This window comes from Gopherus evgoodei, chromosome 2 (assembly GCF_007399415.2).
Source record: "Gopherus evgoodei ecotype Sinaloan lineage chromosome 2, rGopEvg1_v1.p, whole genome shotgun sequence".
Lineage (NCBI taxonomy): Eukaryota > Metazoa > Chordata > Testudines > Testudinidae > Gopherus > Gopherus evgoodei.
Window position 1 is genome coordinate 105,317,800 of NC_044323.1, and position 24,703 is coordinate 105,342,502.

Genomic DNA, 24,703 nt, shown 5'->3' on the forward strand with positions numbered 1-24,703 from the left:
GGCAATAGCCCTCTGGAAGCTTACAATGCCAGACTGCAACTGGTCAGTCGGGAATCAATTTGGAGTGGGAAAACCTACTGTGGGGGCTGCTGTGATGCAAGTAGCCAAAGCAATCACTAAGCTGCTGCTAAGAAAGGTTGTGACTCTGGGAAATGTGCAGGTCATAGTGGATGGCTTTGCTGCAATGGGATTCCCTAACTGTGGTGGGGTGATAGATGGAACCCATGTCCCTATCTTGGCACCGCAGCACCAGGGCATCCACTACATAAACCGCAAGGGGTACTTTTTCATGGTGCTGCAAGCACTGGTGGATCACAAGGGACGTTTCACCAGCATCCACGTGGGATGGCTGGGAAGGGTTCATGCCGCTCGCATCTTCAGGAACACTACTCTGTTTAAATGGCTGCAGCAAGGGAATTACTTCCCAGACCAGAAAATAACAGTTGGGGATGTTGAAATGCCTGTCGTTATCCTGGGAGACCCAGCCTACCTCTTGTTGCCATGGCTTATGAAGCCATACACAGGCAGCCTGGACAGTAGTCAGGAGCTGTTCAACTACAGGGCTGAGCAAGTGCAGAATGGTGATAGAATGTGCATTTGGCCTTTTAAAGGCACACTGGCGCACATTACTGACTCGCTCAGACCTCAGCCAAACCAATGTCCCCATTGTTATTGCTGCTTGCTGTGTGCTACACAATCTCTGTGAGAGTAAGGGGGAGACCTTTATGGCGGGGTGGGAGGCTGAGGCAAATCACCTGGCCGCTGATTACGCACAGCCAGACACCAGGGTGATTAGCAGAGCACACCAGAAAGCAGCGCGCATTAGAGAAGCTTTGAAAACCAGTTTCATCACTGGCCAGGGTACAGTGTGACTGTTGTGTTTGTTTCTCCTTGATGAAACCCCCCCCCCACCTTGATTGACTCATTCCCTGTAAGCCACCCCCACCCCTTCGATCACAGCTTGCTTTCTAAGGAAATAAAGTCACTCTCGTTTAAAAATCATGTATTCTTTATTACTTAAATATAAAAAGAGAGAGAGAACTGACAAGGTAGCCCGGGTGGGGTTTGGGAGGAGAATAGCAGGGAAGGAAAAGGCCACTAAAAAATTTCATAATAATGAGAGCCTTTTGGTTGGGCTGTTCACTGGGGTGGAGTGGGCAGGTGCACGGAGCCTACCCCCACAAGTTCTTACTCGTCTGGTGGATGAGGAGACTAAGGAACATGGTGAGGGGGGAGGTTGGTTATACGGGGGCTGCAGCGGCACTCTGTGATCCTGCTGCCATTCCTGAAGCTCCACCATATGCCAGAGCATGTCAGTTTGATCACGCAGCAGCCCCAGAGTTGCATCCCACCACCGCTGATCTTCCTGCCACCATCTCTCATCTCGAGCATCTCTCCTGTCCTCACGTTCGTCCCTCCTGTCCTTACGTTGGTCCCTCCTGTCCTCACGGTCACTGGCGTCTTTCCTGTAGTTTGCTACCACATCCTTCCACTCATTCAGATGAGCTCTTTCATTGCGGGTCACTTCCATGATTTCTGAAAACATTTCTTCTCGCGTCTTTTTTTTCCGCCACCTTATCTGAGATAGCCTGCAGGACGGAGTAGGTAGGCTTGAAAAATTTGCAGCTGCATGAGGGAGGGAAAAAAAGGGAGAGAAGTATTTTAAAAGATACATTTTAGAGAACAATGGTCATACTCTTTCACAGCAAACAACACTATTCACCTTTCATAGCACGTGTTTTCACTACAAGGTCGCATTTTGCATCTTAATATTGAGTGCCTGGGCTTCGATGTTACAGATCACAGACGCAGGTCTGGGCAGCAGAATTTGGCTTGCATGCGGCCATGGTAAGCCATTGTCTTTCGTCTTCTGCAGCTTTCATCTATCCAGTGCCCTCCTTTCCCAAATAGCAAGCAAAGACCATTGAGTGCTGCTTCTTTCCTGTTAAGGTGCAGCAGCAGAAACCACCCCGAGGCTGGTATCATGGAAGATCACTGCTAAACACTCTCCTTCCCCCCCAACAACTGCGTGGCTGGTAGCAGGAAAGATCCCTGCTGGCCAAAAGCAGAAAAGCTCAGCGCCAATTGCCACCACCCCCCACCTCCCGCTTGGCTACCTGCGGGGAAGGATTTCTTTTAAGCCACAGGCAAACAGCCCAGTAGGAATGGCCATTTCTGTCCCCTTAAATTCCTGAATTTCAACCAGGTTACCATGAACGATATCACTCTCCTGAGGATAACACAGCGAGATAAAGAACAGAAGTTACTTGAATGCCAGCAATCACCGGGACCATACGCAGCTAAGCTTTGTCATGCAGTGATACCAGATTGCTTGCTACATGCATGGCATGGTCAAGTGTCCTACCATGGAGGATGGAATAAAGCAGCACTGCCCAGAAACCTTCTGCAAAGGCTTTTGAAGTACCTTCAGGAGAGCTTCATGGAGATGTCCCTGGAGGATTTCTGCTCTGTCCTCAGACATGTTAACAAATTTTTACAGTAACTGTACTGGCCAGGAATGCATCCCAAGTCCTCAGGGCAAATTAATCATTAAAAAATGCTTGCTTTTAAACCATGTCTTATATTTACAAGGTACACTCACCAAAAGTCCCTTCCATGGCTTCATTGTCTGGGATAGTTGCTTGGGAGGGCTGAGAGGGTAATTCCATCAGGGTGAGAAAAAGCTCCTGGCTGTTGGGGAAAATGGAGTGCTGTGTGCTCTCTACAAGCTCATCCTCCTCTTCCTCCTCATCTTCCCCATCCGCAGAATCCTCAGCCCTGGCTGCAATTACCACCTCCACCTCAGAATCCATGGACAAGGGTGGGGTAGTGGTGGCAGACCCCCCTAGAATTGCATGCAGCTCACCTAATAGCTCACCTAATAGCCCACCTTAATCAATTACTCTCATTACAGTTGGTATGGCAACACCCATTTTTTCATGTTCTCTATGTATATATAGCTTCTTACTGTATTTTCCACTGCATGCATCCGATGAAGTGGATTTTAGCCCACAAAAGTTTATGCTCAAATAAATCTGTTAGTCTCTAAAGTGCCACAAGTACTCCTGGTTTTTTCGCTGATACAGACTAACACGGTTACCACTCTGAAACCTGTCATATTTCCCAAAGTGAAAACAGGATACCGTACAGGGCTGGCCTGAGCTGCCCAGGACAGGGATTGACAGCCCAAGCCCATACCAAATGTTGCTCTGTGCCCCCCTTAGGGCAAAACTGGGCATTTGTCCCATTTTCTCTTGCCTAGTTTGCCAAAAAAGTCAGGACATCCCAGACATGGCTTAAAAAGGATACTGGCCTGGTCCAAAACAAGACGTTTAGTCATCCTAGTTCGACTGATACCTATCTATATTGTGGCTAGGGAAAATAAAGTTCAGTGTTTCATTTTAATCATGGAAAAATGCTGATTTTAATGTTCATTTTTTACCAGAGAATTTTGGTTTTTTGTCATGGAAAACGGGATCTTTGATGATAAGATTGAGTGTTGTAATGCTAAACAAGTGATTACTAGCTTTGGCCACTAGATGTCCTCTGAGTTTGAGTTTGCAAAAGCTGTTTACATTCTATTAAATATGTGATTTCCTTTTACTTATAGTATGAACTTGAAAATATTTTTTTTTCTCTTTATGTCCTTCCTGAATTTTTCTTAAGCAGGCTGAGCTGGTCAGAGGCATTTACCTGGAAAGCTGGGGTAACACATAAAGGTGGTAAAACAAAAGAGGAATATAGGGTATGTCTACACTATGGGATTATTCCGATTTTACAGAAACCGGTTTTGTAAAACAGATTGTATAACGTTGAGTGCATGCGGCCACACTAAGCACATTAATTCTGTGGTGTACCTCCATGTACCGAGGCTAGCGTCAATTTCTGGAGCATTGCACTGTGGGTAGCTATCCCGTAGCTATCCCATAGTTCCCGCAGTCTCCCCCACCCCTTGGAATTCTGGGTTGAGATCTCAATGCATGATGGGGCAAAAACAGTGTCGCGGGTGATTCTGGGTAAATGTTGTCACTTAATCCTTCCTCCATGAAAGCAACGGCAGACAATCATTTCACGCCCTTTTCCCCTAGATTGCCCTGGCGGACGCCATAGCATGGCAACCATGGAGCCTATTTTGCCTTTTATCACTGTCACTGTATGTGTACTGGATGCTGCTGACAGAAGCGGTACTGCAGTGCTACATAACAGCATTCATTTGCCTTTGAAAGGTAGCAGAGATGGTTACCATCCGTATTGCACCGTCTCCCATTGTAAATTGGCGATGAGATGATGGTTATCAATCATTTTGTACCGTTTGCAACTGGAAATTGGCGTTGACGGTTATCAATCATTTTGTACCATCTGCTGCTGTCATGGGTGCTCCTGGCTGGCCTCGCTGAGGTCAGCCAGGGCGCATGGACAAAAATGGGAATGATTCCCTGGGTCATTCCCTTCTTTACGTTTTGTCTAAAAATAGAGTCAGTCCTGCCGAGAATATGGGGCAAGTCTACTAGAGAGCCAGAGAGCACAGCCACTCCGGGTCAGAGCCCCAGAGATCCCACATAAATGATGAGCTGTATGCCATTCTAAGGGGTGCCCCTGCAACAACCCCACCCCTTGCTTCCCTCCTCCCACACCCCTCCTGGGCTACCGTGGCAGTGTCCCCCCATTTGTGTGATGAAGTAATAAAGAATGCAGGAATAAGAAACACTGACTTTTTAGTGAGATAAAATGAGGGGGAGGCAGCCTCCAGCTGCTATGATAGTCCAGGCAGGACATTAAAGGGTGCGGGGGACAGGAGCGCAGCCTCTCACTGCTATGATAGTCCAGGGAATACAGAATCTTTTCTCTAGACACGAAAGGGTGGAGGCTGATGGAGCTCAGGCTCCAGCTGCTATGATGAGGATGGTTACCAAGCATTTTGTACCGTCTGCCAGGAAGGACAGGGAGTCATTTCCATTTTTACCCAGGTGCCCCCGGCCGACCTCACCGAGGCCAGCCAGGAGCACTCACGGGATGATGACGGTTTTTCACCATTTTGTACCGTCTGCCATCAGGAAAGGAAGGGGAAGGGAAGCTGCTGTTCAGCGCCGCAGCACCGCGTCTACCAGCAGCATGCAGTAGACATACGGTGACATTGAAAAATGGCAAGAAATGATTTTTTCCCCTTTTCTTTCATGGGGGGGAAGGGGGTAAATTGACAAGATATACCCTGAACCACCCCAGACAATGTTTTTGACCCTTCAGGCATTGGGAGCTCAGCAAAGAATGCAAATGCTTTTCGTAGACTGCGGAGACTGTGGGATAGCTGGAATCCTCAGTCCCCTCTCCCTCCCTCCATGAGCATCCATTTGATTCTTTGGCTTTCCGTTAACGCTTGTCATGTAGCCCTGTGCTGAGTCCCTGCTATGGCCTATTTCTATCATAGCCTGGAGATTTTTTCAAATGCTTTGGCATTTCGTCTTCTGTAATGGAGCTCTGATAGAACAGATTTGTCTCCCCATACAGCGATCAGATCCAGTATCTCCTGTACAGTCCGTGCTGGAGCTCTTTTTGGATTTGTGACTGCATGGCCACCTGTGCTGATCAGAGCTCCACACTGGGCAAACAGGAAATGAAATTCAAAAGTTTGCAGGGCTTTTCCTGTCTACCTGGCCAGTGCATCAGAGTTCAGATTGCTTTCCAGAGTGGTCACAATGGTGCACTGTGGGATACCGCCCGGAGGCCAATACCGTCGATTTGCGGCCACACTAACCCTAATCCGACATGGCAATACCGATTTCAGTGCTACTCCTCTCGTCGTGGGGGAGTACAGAAACTGGTTGAAAGAGCCCTTTATATCGATATAAAGGGCCTCGTTGTGTGGACGGGTGCAGCGTTAAATCGGTTTAACGCTGCTAAATTCGGTTTAAACGTGTAGTGTAGACCAGACCTAAGTTGTTTTTTGTGTACAGTTTCTCATTGGCTAGATCTGTTCTTTCTGTAGTTTTCAGTGAACAGGGGTAATCCACATTTGTAAGGAAACCACAAGAGGCATATTTTTTTGCGGTAAAAGCTTTAAAAATGTTCCCCCTCTCTCCTACAGAAAAGGCAAACTCCCCTTGTCAGAGAGATGGGCCTGCATCACAAATTTGTGAACATATGCTAAACAGATGTCTGGAACAGGTGTGAGGATGGCTGGTTTTGTTGTGTTCTCTAGTAATCATTAGGTCCAGTCATCTCTATTAGTTTAATACAGAATGCACATTACTTTAAATAGTGCCAGGTGCTGCTACTCTTACTCACTCTTAGTAGCACCTTACTCTTCAGGTAGCCCTGCTAATTTCAATGGGACTAGTTGCAGAATAAGATGTTATTCCCTGTGATTAACGGGATCAGAATCCGACCCCTAGTATACACACCATATCCCCTAAGCCTACATAAAAGATTATAAATGTATAACTCTTAAGGGCAGAAGTGACTATTAGGATAATTTAGTCCTTCCTCCTGCATAACACTGAATTTCATCCAATCTGCATTAAACCCATAACTTCTGGTTGAGTTGGAGCACAAAAGAATAGAAAATGGTTATCCTGAAATACATTTTTTAAAACATATGGTCACTATGTTAACCCTCTGGGTATGTCCACACTGCCATAAATCACCCATGGCTGGCCCATGTCAACTGACTCAGGCTCGCAGGGCTTGGTCTTCTGGGCTATAGAATTGCAGGCGGACATCCAGGTTTGGTCTGGAGCCCAGGCTCAGGGACCCTCACCTGTCACAGAGCTCAGATTCCAGCCCAAGCCTGGACATCTACAATGCAGTTTTATAGCCTCGCAGCCTGAGCTCCACAAGCCCTTCAGCTGACATGGGCCAGCTGTAGGTGTTTTATTGCAATGTAGACATACTCTTTGAAACTGAAGCGGTGGCACTGTCCAAATAAGCACCATATTCCCTGCCTACATTCCAGGTCTGGGTTTTTTTCACTGCATTCGACAGCAGTTTATACAATAAATCACTTTCAAAGTTTTATTAATGATCAGGTGCAATTCCTGTGTCAAGCACTAAAGTGATGACATCACTTTCATGTAGTGCTCTGGGGCAAGTTCATGTTCTTCCCCAGGCCCTCTGCAAGAACGTATTTACCAACAAGAGCAGTAACAAATCTGAAACTAGCACTTCAGGGGCCGACAGTGGGCCAGGTGGCAGAGATAAAGGGGAAGAGAGGTGGTGAGCAGGCTGATGTATTCTTCTTGGGCTCATCCGTTCTCCTGTTTTGGGGAACAGAAAGCCATCTTTTTACTTTTAAAGGAATTAGAAAAAACAAACAAACTCTGGTCATTATTATTTGTACTGTGGTAATGCCTATGGACCCCAACCAAGAATGGGGACTTGTTGTGCAAGATGCTCTACATAGAAATAGTATAGTCCCTGCCCTGAAGAGACTACTGTGTAGCCAGGAAATAGTCCTATTCCACTTTACAGATGGGAAACCAAGATGCAGAAATATTAAATGATTTGACTGAGTTGGACAGAGAATTTGTGGCAGACCCAGGAATCAGACCCACATTTCCTGAATCCCAGTCCAGTGCCTTCATCACAAGACTGTAATTCCTCTATAATAGTGTTTAAAGTGTGGCCTGTTAGAAACTTGATTTAAAAAAGTATATTAAAAAATACAAATAAAGATACAGAGATGTATTTGTTCTCGTAAACCATTTTTTCCCTGTGTAAATCAGACACAAAATAACTAGTGGAACTCCACTCCCATATAAGAAACCTGTAACTCAGCCACAGATGCTAAACTTGTGAACCTATATTTATGTTAATCAAAATCATATTTGTGGTCTGGCTCAGTGGCCTAGCATTATCAGTCTGCGTTGCCAAGAGAGAGACCTGGAAATTGATTTCTCAATGTAATCTCTTGCTCCTTGTCACCACCCAGTAAGAGATCCCAAATGGCAATGCACTGTATATCACCAGGTCAGCCCTGAGTAGGCCATTGTTAAGGACATTTTTGTTTGCAGATTCTCTTCTGACCTGGCTATAAACATACTGGGGTTGATCCATCCCTCCTCTTTCACCTTTATTACATTGGAACACATGTCCGAGGACTGGAAGCACCTAGGATTTTAAGAAAGGCTGAAATACATATCATTAGAAAAGCAAACAGGCAGACATAAAACTTTTCTCTGTATGCGTTAGTCAAGTGAGCTTCTAAAGTAAATGTTCTGGTTATTTATTGAAGGCAGAGCCAGCTCCAGCTTTTTTGCCGCCCCAAGCGGTGAAGCGGAAAAAAAAGAAGATAAAGCCATGATCGGAGGCTCTTCGGTGGTAGCTCTAACATGCCGCTTCATTCTTCAGCAGCAATTCGGCGGCAGGTCCTTCGCTCTGAGAGGGACTGAAGGACCCACTGCCGAATTGCTGCCAAAGACCCAGACATGCTGTCCCTTTCCATTGGCCGCCCAAGCACCTGCTTCCTTCGCTGATGCCTGGAGCCAGCCCTGATTGCAGGTTTTCTATGTAATTTGCCCCCAAAAAAGTATGCCAGGCAACACAAACACCATGGCTGTTAGGTCTGCTCTTTGTGTCTTGTCCCTCCCCCTCACTTTTGTCTGGCTTCCTCTTTCTCTCTGCACTTATCTCTCTACTTCCTGTTTTCATATTAGTTTTCTTTTCCTTTTTTTAATCTCTTCTCCATGACCGCAATTCATCAAAGCACTTACACTCCTGCATAAGTCCTATTGTAGCTGATGGGACTTACACAGGTGTGTAAGTGCTTTGTTTATAGGGATGGAACTGAGCACATGTTTATGTGCTTTGACAGATTGGAGCCTTTGTCATTTATTTTGGAGCTGCGTTGGGTTTTGAAACAAGCTGGACTAACTAGTTTGCTTGATTTTTTAATTTGTTTGTAAAAAATGAATAATGAAGTTGTTTTTGTACATTACATAGCCGGCCAAGTAGGAGAAGTTATGGGTAGTGAAATAATGAGAAAAGTGGACTGTGGTCCAGATTTTCAGAATAAATCAACAGTTACAGTTAGGGCCAGATTTCCAAAAGAATTCAGTATGCTGGATGCTTGTAGGGTGCTGAACTATTATGAAGAACTGGCCCCAACTGTCATAATGAGATCTGCTGGCTGCTGATCTGGCTACGTCTGGATGAACTCCTGTTGCAAACGTGTACTGTGGTTGGAATGAGAGCCTGATTCCTGGTACAACTCCAATTCCTGTGCATTTTCAAAGAGTAAGGCAAGTCATGTGAGCCAGTTACACAAAGGAAGAGATATCAAATGCATCAAAGTGATTTGGGAACCCAAGCCCCACAGAGATTCAATGGGGTTTGTGCTCCTAAATTCCTTAGCTACTTTTGAAACCCACCCTCCTAATAAATAAAAAGAAAATGATAAGAATATAAGAATGGCTATACTGGGTCAAACTGATGGTCTATCTAGCCCAGTATCCTGTCTTCTGACAGTGGTCAGTGCCAGTTGTTTCACAGGGAATGAACAGAACAGGGCAATTATCAAATGGTCCATCCCCTGTCTTCCCATTCCAGCTTCTGGCAGTCAGACGTTAGGGATACCCAGAGCATGGGGCTGTGACCTGGACCATCTGGGCTAAAAGCCATTGATGTACCTATCCTTTTTGAACTTATCCAATTTTTTTTCTATCCATTTTTTTGCCTTCACAACATCCCATGATAACGAGTTCCATAGGTTGACTGTGTGTTGTATGAAATAGTACTTCCTTTTGTTAGTTTAAAACCTGCTGCCTGTTAATTTCATTGGTGACCCCTGGTTCTTGTGTTATGTGAAGGGGTAATTAACACTTCCCTGTTCACATTCTCCACACCATTCATTATTGTATAAACCTCAATCACATCCCTCTCAGTCATCTTTTTTTCTAAAAGGAATAGTCCCCGTCCTTTAATCTCTCCTCACATGGAAGCTTTTCCATACCCTAATCATTTTTGTTGTTCTTCTCTGTACTTTTTCCAGTTCTAGTATATCTTTTGTTAGATGGGGCTACAAGAAATGCATATATTATTCAAGATGTGAACGTACCATGGATTTATATAGTGGCATTTTTCTATTTTCTGTCTTATTATCTATCCTTTTCCTAATGGTTCCTAACATTTTGTTAGTTTTTTTTGACTGCCACTGTACATTGAGCATATGTTTTCTGATAACTATCCACGATGAGTCCAAAATCCCACTCAAAAAGAGAACAGCTAAATTAGACCCAATCATTTTGTATGTATATTTGGGATTATGTTTTTTTCAGCGTGCATTACTTTGCACTTATCAACATTTAATTTCATCTGCCATTTTGTTGCCCAGTCACCCAAGTTTGTGAGATCACTTTGTAATTCTTTGCATTCAGCTTTGGACATAACTATCCTGGGCAATTTTGTATCATCTGCAAATTTTACCTCTCTTTCACCTCCCTTTTCTGGATCATTTATGAATATTATAAGTAATGACACAATTTTCTTGTTTAATAACAAAAGATATTCCATTCAAAAATGCATAATAAGATTAATTTTCAATACTAAGAGAAAACCCTGTTCTAACTTTCGCACATGGATTCATGACACCACCTCACTCTGTTTATTTCAATCTCTTTATAGGTCTTTTTCTCCTCCATCTACCAGCCACCAGCTTTTTCCTTTATCTGACCCCTTCCCCCATCAGCTGCTGCAATGAGATTATGGTCTAAGTGATATTTTAGTTCTGCAGGTGTTCTAAGGGTCAATGGAAAAAACTCCGACACTGCTGATGGGGATTTCCTCTGTAGCATTCATGTGGGGGGCACCGGTAAACGCTTGGTGTGACAGACACAGCATGAACAATTCTTTTTTATTCCTGGCACAGCTGTAATTCACTAATGCATGGTGTAGTAACACTTAGTAAATTCCAACTTACATGACAAAGTTTCTTAAAGTGAAAGCTAACAGATCTCCTGAAGTGGCAGCTTTAATGCTGCATCTGTCTTGTACTCGGTATCTCTCACTATTTTTGTACCTTACATATTGTAACAAACATAACTTTCTGTTATTCACTCTGCTCCATATCACAGCCTCCTGGAACTACACAGCAGTCAGGACAAAACTCAAATTCTCTTGCTTCAAAGCACTGGCCCCTGCCTCCTGAGCTAAATAAGATTCTCTGGCAGTCATGAACAATATAAGGCCTGTGACAAATAGATCAGCAGTTTTCATTCCATTCAGTAGAGGGCAGTGCTACATGCATTCACTCACATCCACACACTGTTTAACATTTAATACTTTCTACTTAGCTGCACTTTTCAAGTGTTAAGTAATAAATCTCCTTAACACTTCTGTCCAGTAAGAGTTAACTTCATTTCCTCAATTTTCATATCTGGAAAATAAGTGTAAGTGACTCACGCAAGGCCACAGATGATAGTGGTGTCAGAGGCAGAATTAGCTCTTAGAAGACCCACTCCTGCAAGCTCTTGTTTTCAGTGGGAGCTCTGTACATGCAGTGTCTAAAGGACAAAGCCCTGGGAGTTCCAAGTCCTGCACTCAAACCATTCTCCTCCCATAATTTATATTCCCTTTCTTCGTAGCTGTTCCTCCAAGTTTATCAGCACCCTTACTATCAGTGCCTCAAACACACTGAGCCAGATTATGATCTCACACATGACTTTAGTTGTGTTACTCCAACTATACACACGGGTTGAGACATTGTTTTCATGTGTCCCTGAACCATCTTCAAGTCATAACAGAAACTTCATAGACCATAGTTAGATAGACACAGGGTCTTCCAACGTCTTGCACCTTGTATATTCGTTTACTAGAACTAGTAAGAAATTTTCTGAGTAACATCTTTTTCATCAGAAAATGATAATTTGTCAAAACTGAAACTGTCACAGGAAAGCGTTCGTTTTGATGACTCTCCCAATTCAAAAAAGTATTGGGTTCAAAATTATCAAAACGTCCTGTTTCGACATTTTTAAAATGAAAAGTTACATTTTTCTGTTCGAAATTATTTTTTTGTTTCAAGATTTTAGTTCATGTATACTATATTTGACCCAATCCAGGGTTTTTTCGGATTATTGGTTTGTAAACATTTTTGAGATTTAGAATTTTTCCCTCCATTTTGGGATGGGAAAAATTTTGAACTCTTGGAAACTCTCACAGAAAAACTGTTTCCCACCCAGCTCTTTCATTTACATTTGTGCAAAGTGAGTGTGAAACACTACTAAATCAAAGCAGAAAAAGTCCTGTGGCACCTTATAGACTAACAGACGTTTTGGAGCCTGAGCTTTCGTGGGTGAATAGCCACTTCGTCAGATGCATGGAAGTATTCACCCACGAAAGCTCATGCTCCAAAACATCTGTTAGTCTATAAGGTGCCATAGGACTTTTTGCTGCTTTTACAGATCCAGACTAACACGGCTACCCCTCTGATACTAAATCAAAATATCTCATTCATTTATGTTAGTGTTTTTCATCCGCTTTTCACAGTTGTAACTAAAAGAAAGAGTAAGAAGCTGTGGGAGCTGTGGGAGCTCAAAGAGCAGTGTATATTGATCATTTAGTACTCGCTGTGAAAGATCACTCTTTTACAGAAGTTTTTGTTTTGCAGGGAGAGTTAACAATGACCATGAACCTGTTTACCACTCAAACTAAAGCACAGGGAACTAAAACCTACATTTTCAAAAGTGATTAATCATTTTGAGTGCCTCAGTTTTCAGGTGCCCAATTTAAACCACTTTGTGATTTTCAGAGAACGATTACCCAGCAGTTTCTGATAATCAGGCCCCTTTAAAGTGTCTCAAAAAGGGCACCTACAAGTGGATGCACCCAATTTCTGTTTGAACTCTTAGGCCTTGTACAACTTCAATTGCTTATGCGTTGAATATGGTGGAGGCTTGTTTTGTTTTTTGTGGGAAGTGAGGGCTGCTAATATAATAACAAGGAAGCATCTGAGCAAGGTGAGAGAAACGTCATGGTGACAGAAAGATAACTTGATGACGAGAAGCCTAACCACAAAGAGTGTTGTGTGTTGCCAGCTGTAGCCTGGCACTCAGTTGTTTTTTTCAGCAGAGATGATCTGTTCAACATCTCAGCAAAGAAAACACAAGAGAACTAGACAGCATGATCCAAAAACAAAAACCAAAGGGGTATTTTTTTAACCTCAGTCTCTTCTACCTTATCACACGCATAACCGCAGCACATTTCTGCATCCCTTCTTCAGGCTCCCATGAGGGCAGCTGGTTAACATAGTGTAGGCTTTCTTAGTATCCTGGTACTTTTAGCTTCTCTTTACACAGCCTCCTCCTCTTTCAGTGTAACATCCTTCAGCATGCTATGAAGTATGTTAACTCTGTGAATCACTTCTAAAAGGCAGACAACAATCTAGAACAAATCTGAATCTGGGACTGTCTCTCGCACTCATTTTGCTGTTTGTATGTCACATTTGGATATTCATGTTGCTTTTCTCTTATCTTCTTTCCAAGGAAAATATGTTAGTGAAAGAAATTAAATTGTGTAACTAGCAGTGCTAGGTTAGGTGGTTTTGCAAGCTTTAAAGGTCAGAAGATTTTACAAATCAGATGCTTCTCAATGCATAATGAGACTCAGATATTCACACTATTATACAGTTGTTATGTGAGTTAATTTCAACTAGCCTTATGATATATTGCAAGATATTATGAGATTTCATGCAATGGCCCAAATCCTCTGTCACACTGGTGCAATTCCATGGAAGTCATTAGGGTTTCATTCTGTAACTGAGAGTCTAATGAGGAATTCTCATATGATATCTTTTTACAGTAGACCCTCAGAGTTATGAACACCAGAGTTACTAACTGATCGGTTAACCATAAACATCATTTGGAACCAGAAGGACACAATCAGGCGGCAGAGACCAAAAAAAAAAGAAAAAAAAAGAATATCCAATATAGTAGCGCTTCTCAAACTGGGGTCTGCCGATCCTTGGGGGTCTGGGAGATTACTCCAGGGGGTCTGTGAGGAATGTCCGGCTCCAGGGGATCCGTGAGTCATGTCTGGGATTCCCTGCCCCACTGATCAAGTCTTCCCCCTCCCTCCCAGTGCCTCCTTAACACCACAGAACAGCTGTTCAGCGACATGCAGGAAGCACTGGGAGGGAGAGGAAGGTTCAGGGATAGGGCACACTTGGGGAGGGGGCAGAAAGAGGTGGGGTGGGAGTGGGGCCTTAGGGGAAGGGGTGGAGTGGGGGTAGGGGCTTAGCTTGGGGCTAAACGGGGATTTAGCAACCCCCGGGGAAAATTAGAAGCCAGCTTCTGGGTCCGTGAAAAATTTTAAATCAAAATGGGGGCAGGGGCGGCTCCAGGCATCAGCACGCCAAGCTCGTGCCTGGGGCGGCAAGCCATTGGGGGTGCTCTGCCAGTTGCCACAAGGGTGGTAGGCAGATTGCCTTCGGTGGCATGCCTGTGGAGGGTCCGCTGGTCTCACGGCTTCGGCGGACCTCCCGCAGGTTGCCGCCGAATCCGCGGGACCAGGGACCTCCTGCAGGCAAGCCACCAAAGGCAGCCTGCCTGCCGTGCTTGGGGCAGCAAAATACCTACAGCTACCCCTGAATGGGGGTCCTCAGGTTGCTAAAGTTTGAGAACCATGCAATATAGTACTGTTAAATGTAAACTACTAAAATTAAAGGGAAATTTAAAAAAATTAATAAGGTAAGGAAACTGTTTCTGTGCTTGTTTCATTTAAATTAAGATGGTTAAAAGCAGCATTTTTCTTCTTCATAATAAAGTTTCAAAGCTGCATTAAGTCAATGTTCGGTTGTAAACTTTTGAAAGAGCAACCCTAACATTTTGATCAGTTACGAACATTTTGGAGTTCTGAACAACCTCCATTCCTGAGGTTTTCATAACTTTGAGGTTCTAATGTAAGTATCACATCATGGGGTAGTAAAATTCCAATCACAGTCAGATTAAAAATAGTCCTTACGGATCAAATGATCAGAGATAGCTAAATGCATGTGTTTGCACAAATGCACTCATTGTACTTACAAAACCTATATTTGAATACACACATTAGATATTTTCACATGCAAATAGGTATGTGTATGTGCAATTGCCTGGTCTGCACACAACCAGGTCATTATCCATTTGTCCACAAAAAGGCAGAGTTTTGCACACACACCATTTTAATTGTTTCAGAAAATGTGCCCCAATATGTCGGAGCATGGCAAAGGGGATAAGAAAAAAAACTCACGAAAGGCCCCTTAGAGCCAGGGGCAGCTAGATATAACACAGAGCACCCCCAAAACTACTCCTGTGTAATACTGTTGACTAGATCAGCCTTCCATCAGCCACTGGATCTGAGTGGGCATGACATAAAATCCACCTTTTCCTTCCAATGTTCCTATGCTGAGCACAGCTTAGCTGGACCAGAGGATTGAATCTCTTGTGTGACAAATGAATTTTCCAACAAATCCATCATATTTTATCTCTGTATCACATACTCTATAGCTACAGCATCTAACATTAACTCTACCCCAATGAGAAATTAGAGTAACAAATTGCCAAGGTACACAGCCAAAGAATTATTTAATAAACCACCTCTCCCATAAGTTGATTCTTGCATCGTGCACTGAATTTAGCTTAAAAGGGTTTCTGGTCACTGTACTGAAAATTAATAGCTATGTGCTATCTCACACTCCAAGATTTATTTTTCTAGGGAGCACACGGGTGTCAGAAAGCACCTTGGAAGTAATTCCTAAATGGGAATCGTTGTTATTTGCAGAATGCACGAGCCCACAAAAGGGTGACATTTGCAAGCTTTATAGTCCCTTGTACTTAGCTGAGTCACAGGCTGAAACAGCTTGTCATGAAAGACTTGTCTGCTGGTGTATGGGCAGTCTGGGTAAATCTATAGTTCAGTGGTTACCCATTTTGATCTGGCAGAACAGGAAATAGTTAACTGCTGATGCCAATGGCTCATTGCCCCTAATTCTGTATCATATCAAATTTCACATTTTTTAAACTATGCACGAGCTCCCTCTCTAACCTCACATGCTTTTACTCCAGCTCTCTTTCAATCGGCTCCTCTCTTCTTTCCTTCCCCTCCCAACAATTCTTGCCATTTATTTCAGAGTGGTAGCCATGTTAGTCTGTATCAGTAAAAAGAACGAGGAGTACTTGTGGCACCTTAGAGACTAACACATTTATTTGGGCATAAACTTTCATGGGCTAAAACCCACTTCATCAGATGCATGCAGTAGAAAATACAGTAGGAAGATATATATACACAGAGAACATGAAAAAATGGGCTTTGCCATACCAAGTATAATGAGACTAATCAATTAAGGTGGGCTATTATTAGCAGGAGAAAAAAAACTTTTGTAGTGATAATCAGGATGGCCCATTTCCAGGGTGGGTGCAAGGATGTTTCGCGCCCTAGGTGAAACTTCCACCTTTCGCACCCTCCCCCCGAGCTCTGGGGCAGCCCTCCGCCCTAAGCCCCCTCCCTGGGGCAGCTTCCCACACCCCCTCCGCTCTCAGGCATCCCCCTGCGGCAGCTCCCCACTCCCCCTCTGCCCTGAGGTGCCCTCCCCGTGGCAGTTCCCCCCGGCCCGGGGAGCCATGCGGCAGCTCCCTGCCCCAGCTCACCTCTGCTCCGCCTCCTCCCCAAGCACGCCCTCGCCGCTTCACTTCTCCCATCTCCCAGGCTTGCAGTGCCAATCAGCTGTTTTGCGCCACAGGCCTGGGAGGGAGAGAAGCAGAGCGGAGCAGCATGCTCAGGGGAGGACGCAGAGCAGAGGTGAGCTGGGGCTGGGGAGCGGTTCCCCTATGTGAGGCCCCCCCCTTACTTGCTGCAGGCAACCCTCCCTGTGCCCCCCCCGACCCAGCTCCCTCCCCCTAAATGCCGATGATCACCGGGGTATCCGAAGATTTGGCTGCCACGGTTGCTGCCGAAGGACCCAAAATGCCACCCCCCAAATGTTAGTGCCCTAGGTGACTGCCTAGGTCGCATAATGGATTGCACCGGCCCTGCCCATTTCCAACAGTTGAGAAGAAGGTGTGAGTAACAGTAGGGGAAAAATTAGCATGGGGAAATAGTTTTTACTTTGTGTTATGACCCATCCACTCCCAGTCTTTATTCAAGCCTAATTTAATGGTGTCCAGTTTGCAAATTAATTCCAATTCTGCAGTTTCTCATTGGAGTCTGTTTTTGACGTTTTTTTGTTGGAGAATTGTGACTTTTAGGTCTGTAATTGAGTGACCAGGGAGGGTGAAGTGTTCTCCTACTGATTTTTGAATGTTATAATTCTTGACATCTGATTTGTGTCCATTTATTCTTTTGTGTAGAGACTGTTCAGTTCGGCCAATGTACATGGCAGAGGGGCATTGCTGGCATATGATGGCATATATCACATTGGTAGATGTGCTGGTGAACAAGCCTCTGATGGTGTGTCTGATGTGATTAGGTCCTATGATGGTGTCCCTTGAATAGGGACAGAGCTGGCAACGAGCTTTGTTGCAAGGATAGGTTCCTGGGTTAGTGTTTTTGTTGTGTGGTGTGTGGTTGCTGGTATTTGCTTTAGGTTGGGGGGCTGTCTGTAAGCAAGGGCTGGCCTGTCTCCCAATATCTGTGAGAGTGAGGGATTGTCCTTCAGGATAGGTTGTAGATCCGTGATGATGAGCTGGAGAGGTTTTAGTTGTGGGCTGAAGGTAACGGCTAGTGGCATTCTGTTACTTTGTTGGGCCTGTCCTGGAGTAGGTGACCCTGGAGTGGGTATTCTTTTGGCTCTGTCAATCTGTTTCTTCACTTCAGCAGGTGGGTATTGTAGTTTTAAGACCACTTGATAGAGATCTTGTAAGTGTTTGTCTCTGTCTGAAGGATTGGAGCAAATGCAGTTGTATTTAGGAGTTGATCTTTCAGTTGTGCTGCCCTATATAGCTATAAATCTTTTCTCAATCCCTTTGCATCACACATGAAAACTTTCCTTTGACTGTCCATGTATTTCATTTTGTATGAATTATGTAGTAATATAAAAAGGCTCAATCCTGCCAGGTACTGAGCACTCTTGCCCATCCAGCAAAGAATTTAAGCAAGTGCTTATCTTTAAGCAAGTGAGTAGTCCTAACCAGACTACCTATGTACTTCAAGTTAAACATGTGCTTAAATTTTTGATAGATTAGGTCATAATCCAGGACGGATTCCCTGGATCATACTGTATCATTGCACATCTTTGTTTCTTTTCTTTATATGGGTAGCTAAATAAGATTAAATTAAAGACAGTAGAAAATCAGATGTTATATTGGATTTTTATAATAAGATACATCTAACATCTTAAACTGCTTGTGTAAGATAAAAATATATTGATGGTTCAATGCTTTGTACCCAATAGAACAGGAGCATATTTTTATTTTTAGGAAAATCACCCAGAATAATATATCAGAAATCATACCTGAAACTTGAAAACTGTAGAATTGTTGTAGGATGTTGGTTTTCAGACTGGAAACCTTTCTTGGGGAAAGGAGCGGTGGGGCACAAGGAGGTTAATGGGGCACTGAATGACCTGACTAGTTATGGATTTTTTCTTGTTTCTTCAAAATATTGTTGATAAAATAAGAATATGGTTCACTAGCTGAGTCTCCAGCTCTTGCCAGGCTGGAAGGATGAGGAGAAGGAAGGCTACAAGGAGTGACGGGGAGTGGTCTCTTCCTGTGCAGAGAGTAGGGGTGGCTCAATCAGGCTCATTCATCTCTTCAGAAGCTGATGTGCATGGGTCCCTTTGGGAGGTAGTTTCTCCCTGCCAGCACAGGCTCTTGCTCATGCATGCTGGGGATTGTGCCAGGGCCAGAAAAGCCTGCAGCTTGTCAGTGACACAGGGCGTCCTAGGGGCACAAGGAGGAGGTGAAGCCCAGCTGTCTGTGTCCTGCTGGGATCACCCACCTGGGGCATGTACCTGACAAGGGATGCTTGCGGGCTGGGCTCCCAGACCCCAGGCATCCATGGAAATACTGTTTCTTAGAAAGAGGGGGCCACACATGTGACATGAATCTCCAAAGCACAGGAAGCATTCAGCAAAAAAAGTTTGGGAACCTCTGTTGCAAGAAATTTGGGCATAGGCCAAAAATTTCAGACTGAGCTGCCTAAAGAAGGTCACCGAAGTGCCATATTTGAAATTGGGACCTAAATCCCACCTAAAATGTAACCCATGTTTGAAATATTGGCCTTAGTGCTTTTGTGAACCACTTGTTCTAGTTCTTTCCTCTTGATGAAATGTTGGTTTTGGTCATGAGTAGTGTACAAATAAAACCCATCATTTCAAAACAAGATGAGAAACACTGGCCTCTGTAATCAAAATTGAGCTTATGGGCCAGATCTTCAGGTGGTGTAAATTATTGTGGCTTTGTTGATATCAAAGAAGCTATGACAATTTACACCAATTGGGGATCTGACCTGGTGCTTTCATGCAATATAATATCACAAGTTTACACTCTGTATCCCCTCTCCACCTTGGATATAGAAACACAAGCTAGTGGTTTTACAACTGTCTGTGACTGATTATTTCAAGCCTGTACTCATTTAATTTAGTCTTTTCCTGCCCTTCCCCCTTTTAACTTTTTCCTGTAGCACTCCAAATATCCCTGGATACACTGGCAAGGTTCATTGGACAGCAACCCACCCGGCAAATTCTAATCTTCAATCAACATCCCCATCGATAATTGCACAAATGCATGGGTAAGTAAGTGTAAGGCGGTGTTACTCAATTTGTTCAGATACATTAGAGGAAAAGTCCTAATGATAGTTATTTAATTAAAGAACAATTAAATTTGAAGCATGACATTTCCTTGGTTTAAAGAAAAATACTGTGAGTCAAATCCAATCACGTGGCTGCCAAATTGATCTAAGATCATTCCTGGTTTTCATGATTTCTTTTAAGCTTACCATTAATGTTGAGGTTAACCAGGAGTCCTAAAATATTGATTGTTTCCACATTATGTCATTGGATATGTTGGCTAGATTATGACCCCTGTGATTATGTTTTGATTGAGATCTGTCTGTTCTGGAATTTTTTGGACTATATTACATTTAATAATGCCAAATATGAGGTTGCATTTTGCTGAGGGTCTGAAGCCCTCAAGACATGGATGCTTTCCTCACAGAACATTGTTACAAATTGTCATCACTCTGAATTCCCCTTCTATACCAGGTTCATCACTGCAGTAGCTGAGAGCCTTTCCAAACATTTTCATTGTAAAAGTCCCTCCTGTGATTCTATGTCCTGCTTTCCTCCTCAGAAGCAGCTGCACAATTATTTAATAATTATTTGTTGTCCTCTCCCCTACATGCTTTTGTATTGCCCCTTTAGATCATGGACTATTTTTCCCTCCATAGTGAGGTAGGACTTCACTATGACATTGAAGCCTCCACTAATTTCTAAGACATTCATCTTTTAAACACTCTTTTATTTTGGTTAGTTTTAAGACAATATACACTTCTTCACCACCAGTGCAAGCTTTGGGGATTTGACCAGCTATTAAAGAATTCCTCTGTCAAAGTGGTGCATGACTGAGTGCGACATACTGGCACACTCTCCTGATACCTCTGCCTTTTTCCTTGTGTGGCTGTACTTGGAAAATAGGCATTCTTCTATAATAGCAGTTTGCAGGTTACCAAGATTAAAAATACACAGCCAGGTCTTTGAGATTTTACAGGCTAATCGAGCTGAACTCATTCAGCTTGCTGTGAGACCAAGTTACTTTTAAATGTCAAACACACGGATGCTGATGTGCCTCTGCAGAGATCACTGGCAGCATTCAGACAAATACCAAATTTTGAGAGCAAAGAATCAGGTGCAAATGCGATATGAGAAAGTAAAATATGTCTGTTATTTCCTTTGACTTTCTGCAGGGAAATGCAGTAAGCAGTGCAACTAAGCATTTCTCTGGTTCTACAATTGTACTTATTAAAAATAGGGACAAAATTTATCATGACATTTTGCAAAAATTAATCCATATGGCAGGGCATGGATTTTTTTTTCTGTAATGCATGAAAGGATTCTTGTCCTGTGCTAATGGGGTATTTCTGGAAACGAGGCAGAGTCACGGGGCTTTTGTAAGGGGAGTGTGTGTGAGAAAGACAGAGAGAGAGAGTATAAACAGGCATTGTGGACTAGATTCTGCCACCATTACTCATACTGAGAAGTACCTTTCCCTTTGAGTGAATAACAGATATATTTTACTTTTAGTGGGACTACTCATGGAGTGAGATACTATTCACTATGAGTTAAGATCGCAAAATATAGCCTTATATGTGAAACTGCTTAAAATATCGCCTTATATTTGAAAAACAAAAATGCAGATCCTATGAATTGGTCAGCACAGTACATATTGGAGAATAGCACGTACGGTTTCATCCTGCACCTTTTGAAGTTAATGGCAAAAGACCCACTGATTTCAGTGGTGCAGGATGGGGCCATTCATGACCAGTGATGAAGAGGTGAATTCTGGTATTCCTGGGTCTGATCATTCTAATCAGGAAATAGAGTGTATTTTTTAACGGACTCGTATTTTCCTTTTGTGGGGAGGTTATCTCATCCTCTTACTGCTTTCATGGATGATGATCCGTTTTGTTTCTACATTTTGGTCTTTATGGATGCCCCTTATTGTAACACTATTGATATGTAGGACTCTTGGTGATGGATATCTTTGTAGCAACCTCATTTGACATGTCAGCACCATATAGTCATTGTTCTGTAACTCCCACTTAGAGACAATTAAGGGCAACATAGGAAATTACTGTAGTCTTCATACTTTTTACATGAATGTTCATTAAACTATCAGCTATCGACAGACCAGGCAATATTCTAGACAACTTCTGCACTTCATTTAATTTGAATAGAGATACAGAATATCTGGGGTGAAATTCTTTAGGCGTCTCGTAAATCTGCTGAAATCTATAGGGTCACATGGCCTATGTCACAGCACAAAATTGTCCTTTCATCTTTGAACATGAATATCATTCTTTTATAAATAAAGTATTTATTAATTATTATTATTATTATTTATTTTATTATTTGAGTGGTGCTCAGATACTATGGTGTTGGGTGATAAATAATGTCAATGTCTTTTAGTGCAATTGAAATATAGGAGCTGAATACTGCACTAGAAATATTTTGTTGAGACATGATCTACAAGGGAATGTTACAGAGAATGTAGAATGTTTTTGTTCTGCAACTTGTAACGTTTGAAATATCTGTCCATAGCCATTCATCAAATAAGAAACCACATGGAATACATAGTGTGGTACAAATATGATGATCTTATCATTACAGTAGAACCTCAGAGTTATGAACACCTAGATAATGGAGGTTGTTCATAACTCTGAAATGTTTGTAATTCTGAACAAAGCATTATGGTTGTTCTTTCAAAAGTTTACATCTGAACATTGACTTAACACAGCTTTGAAACTTTACTATGCAGAAGAAAAATGCTGTTTTTAACCATCTTAATTTAAATGAAACAAGCACAGAAACAGTTTCCTTACCTTGTCAAATCTTTTTTTTTAAATGTTCCCTTTATTTCTTAAGTAGTATACATTTAACCCTGTTCAGTACCATATTTGGTTGGTTTTTGGTCTCTGCTGGTGCCTGATTGTGTACTTCTAGTTCCAAATGATGTGTGTGTGGTTGACTGGTCAGTTCATAACTCTGGTGTTTATAATGCTGAGGTTCTACTGTATAAGCCTTCTTATCTTTTCAACACAGGGTTGCCACTAATTTTGTTTAAATAAGTAGTAAACTCATAATTGAGTGTGCATAGCATTTGACTGCTTTTAGAGAGAAGGATTGGTTCCTTTCAGCATGCTGTTTGTAAGATTTTGAGCATGTGGCGCTTTGTAAGGGCAGGAAAGAGAGCTTTAAAAAAGAGGAGAATGGATTTGTTTTGGAAAGTGCACAAGAGGTAAAGTAGGATTTAAAAGACATGGAACCACATTCTGATCTGATTTACACCCAGTGCAGTCCACCCATTGAAATCTGTGAGGTTATATAAGTGTAAATAAAGGCAGAATTTGACTCACTCATGTGTATGTGTTGTAGGTATCCCATAGGTATATACCAGGGGTGGCCAACTTGTGGCTCTGGAGTTGTATGCGGCTCTTCAGAGGTTAATATGCGGCTCGTTGCATAGGCACTGACTCCGAGGCTGGAGCTACAGATGCTAACTTCCCAAGGTGCTGTGGGGTGCTCACTGCTCAACCCCCTGCTCTGCCTCAGATCCTGTCACCACTCCACGCCTTCCCTCAAGGCCCCTGCTCCTTCCCCCGAGCATGCCATGCCCTTGCTCCTCCCCCCTTCCCACCATAGCCTCCTGCACACTGCAAAATAGCTGACTGTGGCTGGTAGGAGGCATGGGGAGTGAGGGGGAGACGTTGATTGGTGGGGCTGCCGGTGGGTGGAAGGCACTGGGGGCTGGAGGTGGTAGCAGATGGTGGGCAGTTGTCATATTACTCTGGCTCTTTAGCAATGTTCATTGGTAAATTCTGGCTCCGTCTCAGGCTGGCCACCCCTGGTATATATAATGAAACATAAATTAATTCTGCTATGGAAAATATGGGAAAGCAGTAGCAAATCTTGGTATTCTCAGTGAAAGCAAATGAGTTGGCACTCATACAATCAGTAAAACCTGAGTCCTCAGCCTTTGCTCCCACCACAAGACAGAATGAGCCAGATTCTGTCCCACAGCCAATCTGGGGTTAGTGCAGGAGAATCAGGAGGAGCCAGGAAGTTACAGCTTCTTGAATCTGAAGCCTTTTCTGCACCAATCCAGGCCCTGATGAGAATTACAATAACTGAGAAATTCTTCTAACTTACATCACAGGTGTAGGTTCTTAAATGGCCTGTATGCCAGGGATTGGAGTCATCTTGTGTAGGAACTGCCTATGCCAGCTTTATGGTAGCTGGGAGTTTGCCTGTGCCAGGGGGATTCACTGCTAGCTACTTGCTGTCAGAATCTGGCTCTATGTCTTCACCATAACACTTCAGAATACAATGGAACAGTGCCTGAGCTGGACAGCAGAGAGTGCCACCAAAGACAACTTTGATGAATTTCCTGCCACCGTTATTGAGCCAGCTGAATCTAATAATGTGGAACTGTTGTGAATTGTATAAATTTTCTCCAAAGGCAGTGGTCAAAACAGTTAGCAAAGAATGTGTTACTGAGAAATATGAAAAAATATTAGTTTTAAAAGAGATTTTCTTCTGTTTGTAATTGCAGATACATAGCAAAGTGTGGCCACTCGTCTCGATTTAATCACCAGGGCCCTTTGTCTCAAATACTTACTCCAGTTTTTCCTCAAAATTCTTTCAACAAGGTGGAAAGAGAAACTATTAAGGTTTAACAAGAACCAGTCCTGCTAGCAGTATGGTGGGAAGGAAGTAAATACGTGAAGTATGTATACCTTAAAAATGGGACCATAGTAAAATAATACAGAAATGGGTGTCTGTGTGGACGTGCTAGTTTTTATTACATGTTCTTACTATACTCAGTATTTATGACTTGCTATTGTTTATGGTTAGAATCATTTGAGAAGCAGAAGGACTCTTCACAGTTTGAACTATAGTTACTGTATTGAATTGCAGTATTAAGAGATGTGTAGAAAGACTACCCATAAATACTGTATATAACATTTTTTCAATGTATTAAAAAATAGTCATCCTTTGTGCATCTCATCAGTAGCTCTCAAAGTG

At 43.0% G+C, this 24,703-nt stretch overlaps 1 protein-coding gene across 1 annotated transcript in view; it reads left to right on the forward strand.

The window, feature by feature from the left end:
• The window catches only part of SPATA48 (spermatogenesis associated 48), a 49,111-nt gene extending 24,757 nt beyond the window's left edge, over positions 1 to 24,354 (forward strand). Inside the window, exons 8-9 of the mRNA XM_030549363.1 lie at positions 19,585 to 19,692; positions 24,231 to 24,354. Coding sequence (XP_030405223.1) covers positions 19,585 to 19,692; positions 24,231 to 24,354 — 232 coding nt within the window. The remainder of the gene's footprint in view (positions 1 to 19,584; positions 19,693 to 24,230) is intronic.
• The last annotated feature ends 349 nt before the right edge of the window (positions 24,355 to 24,703 follow it).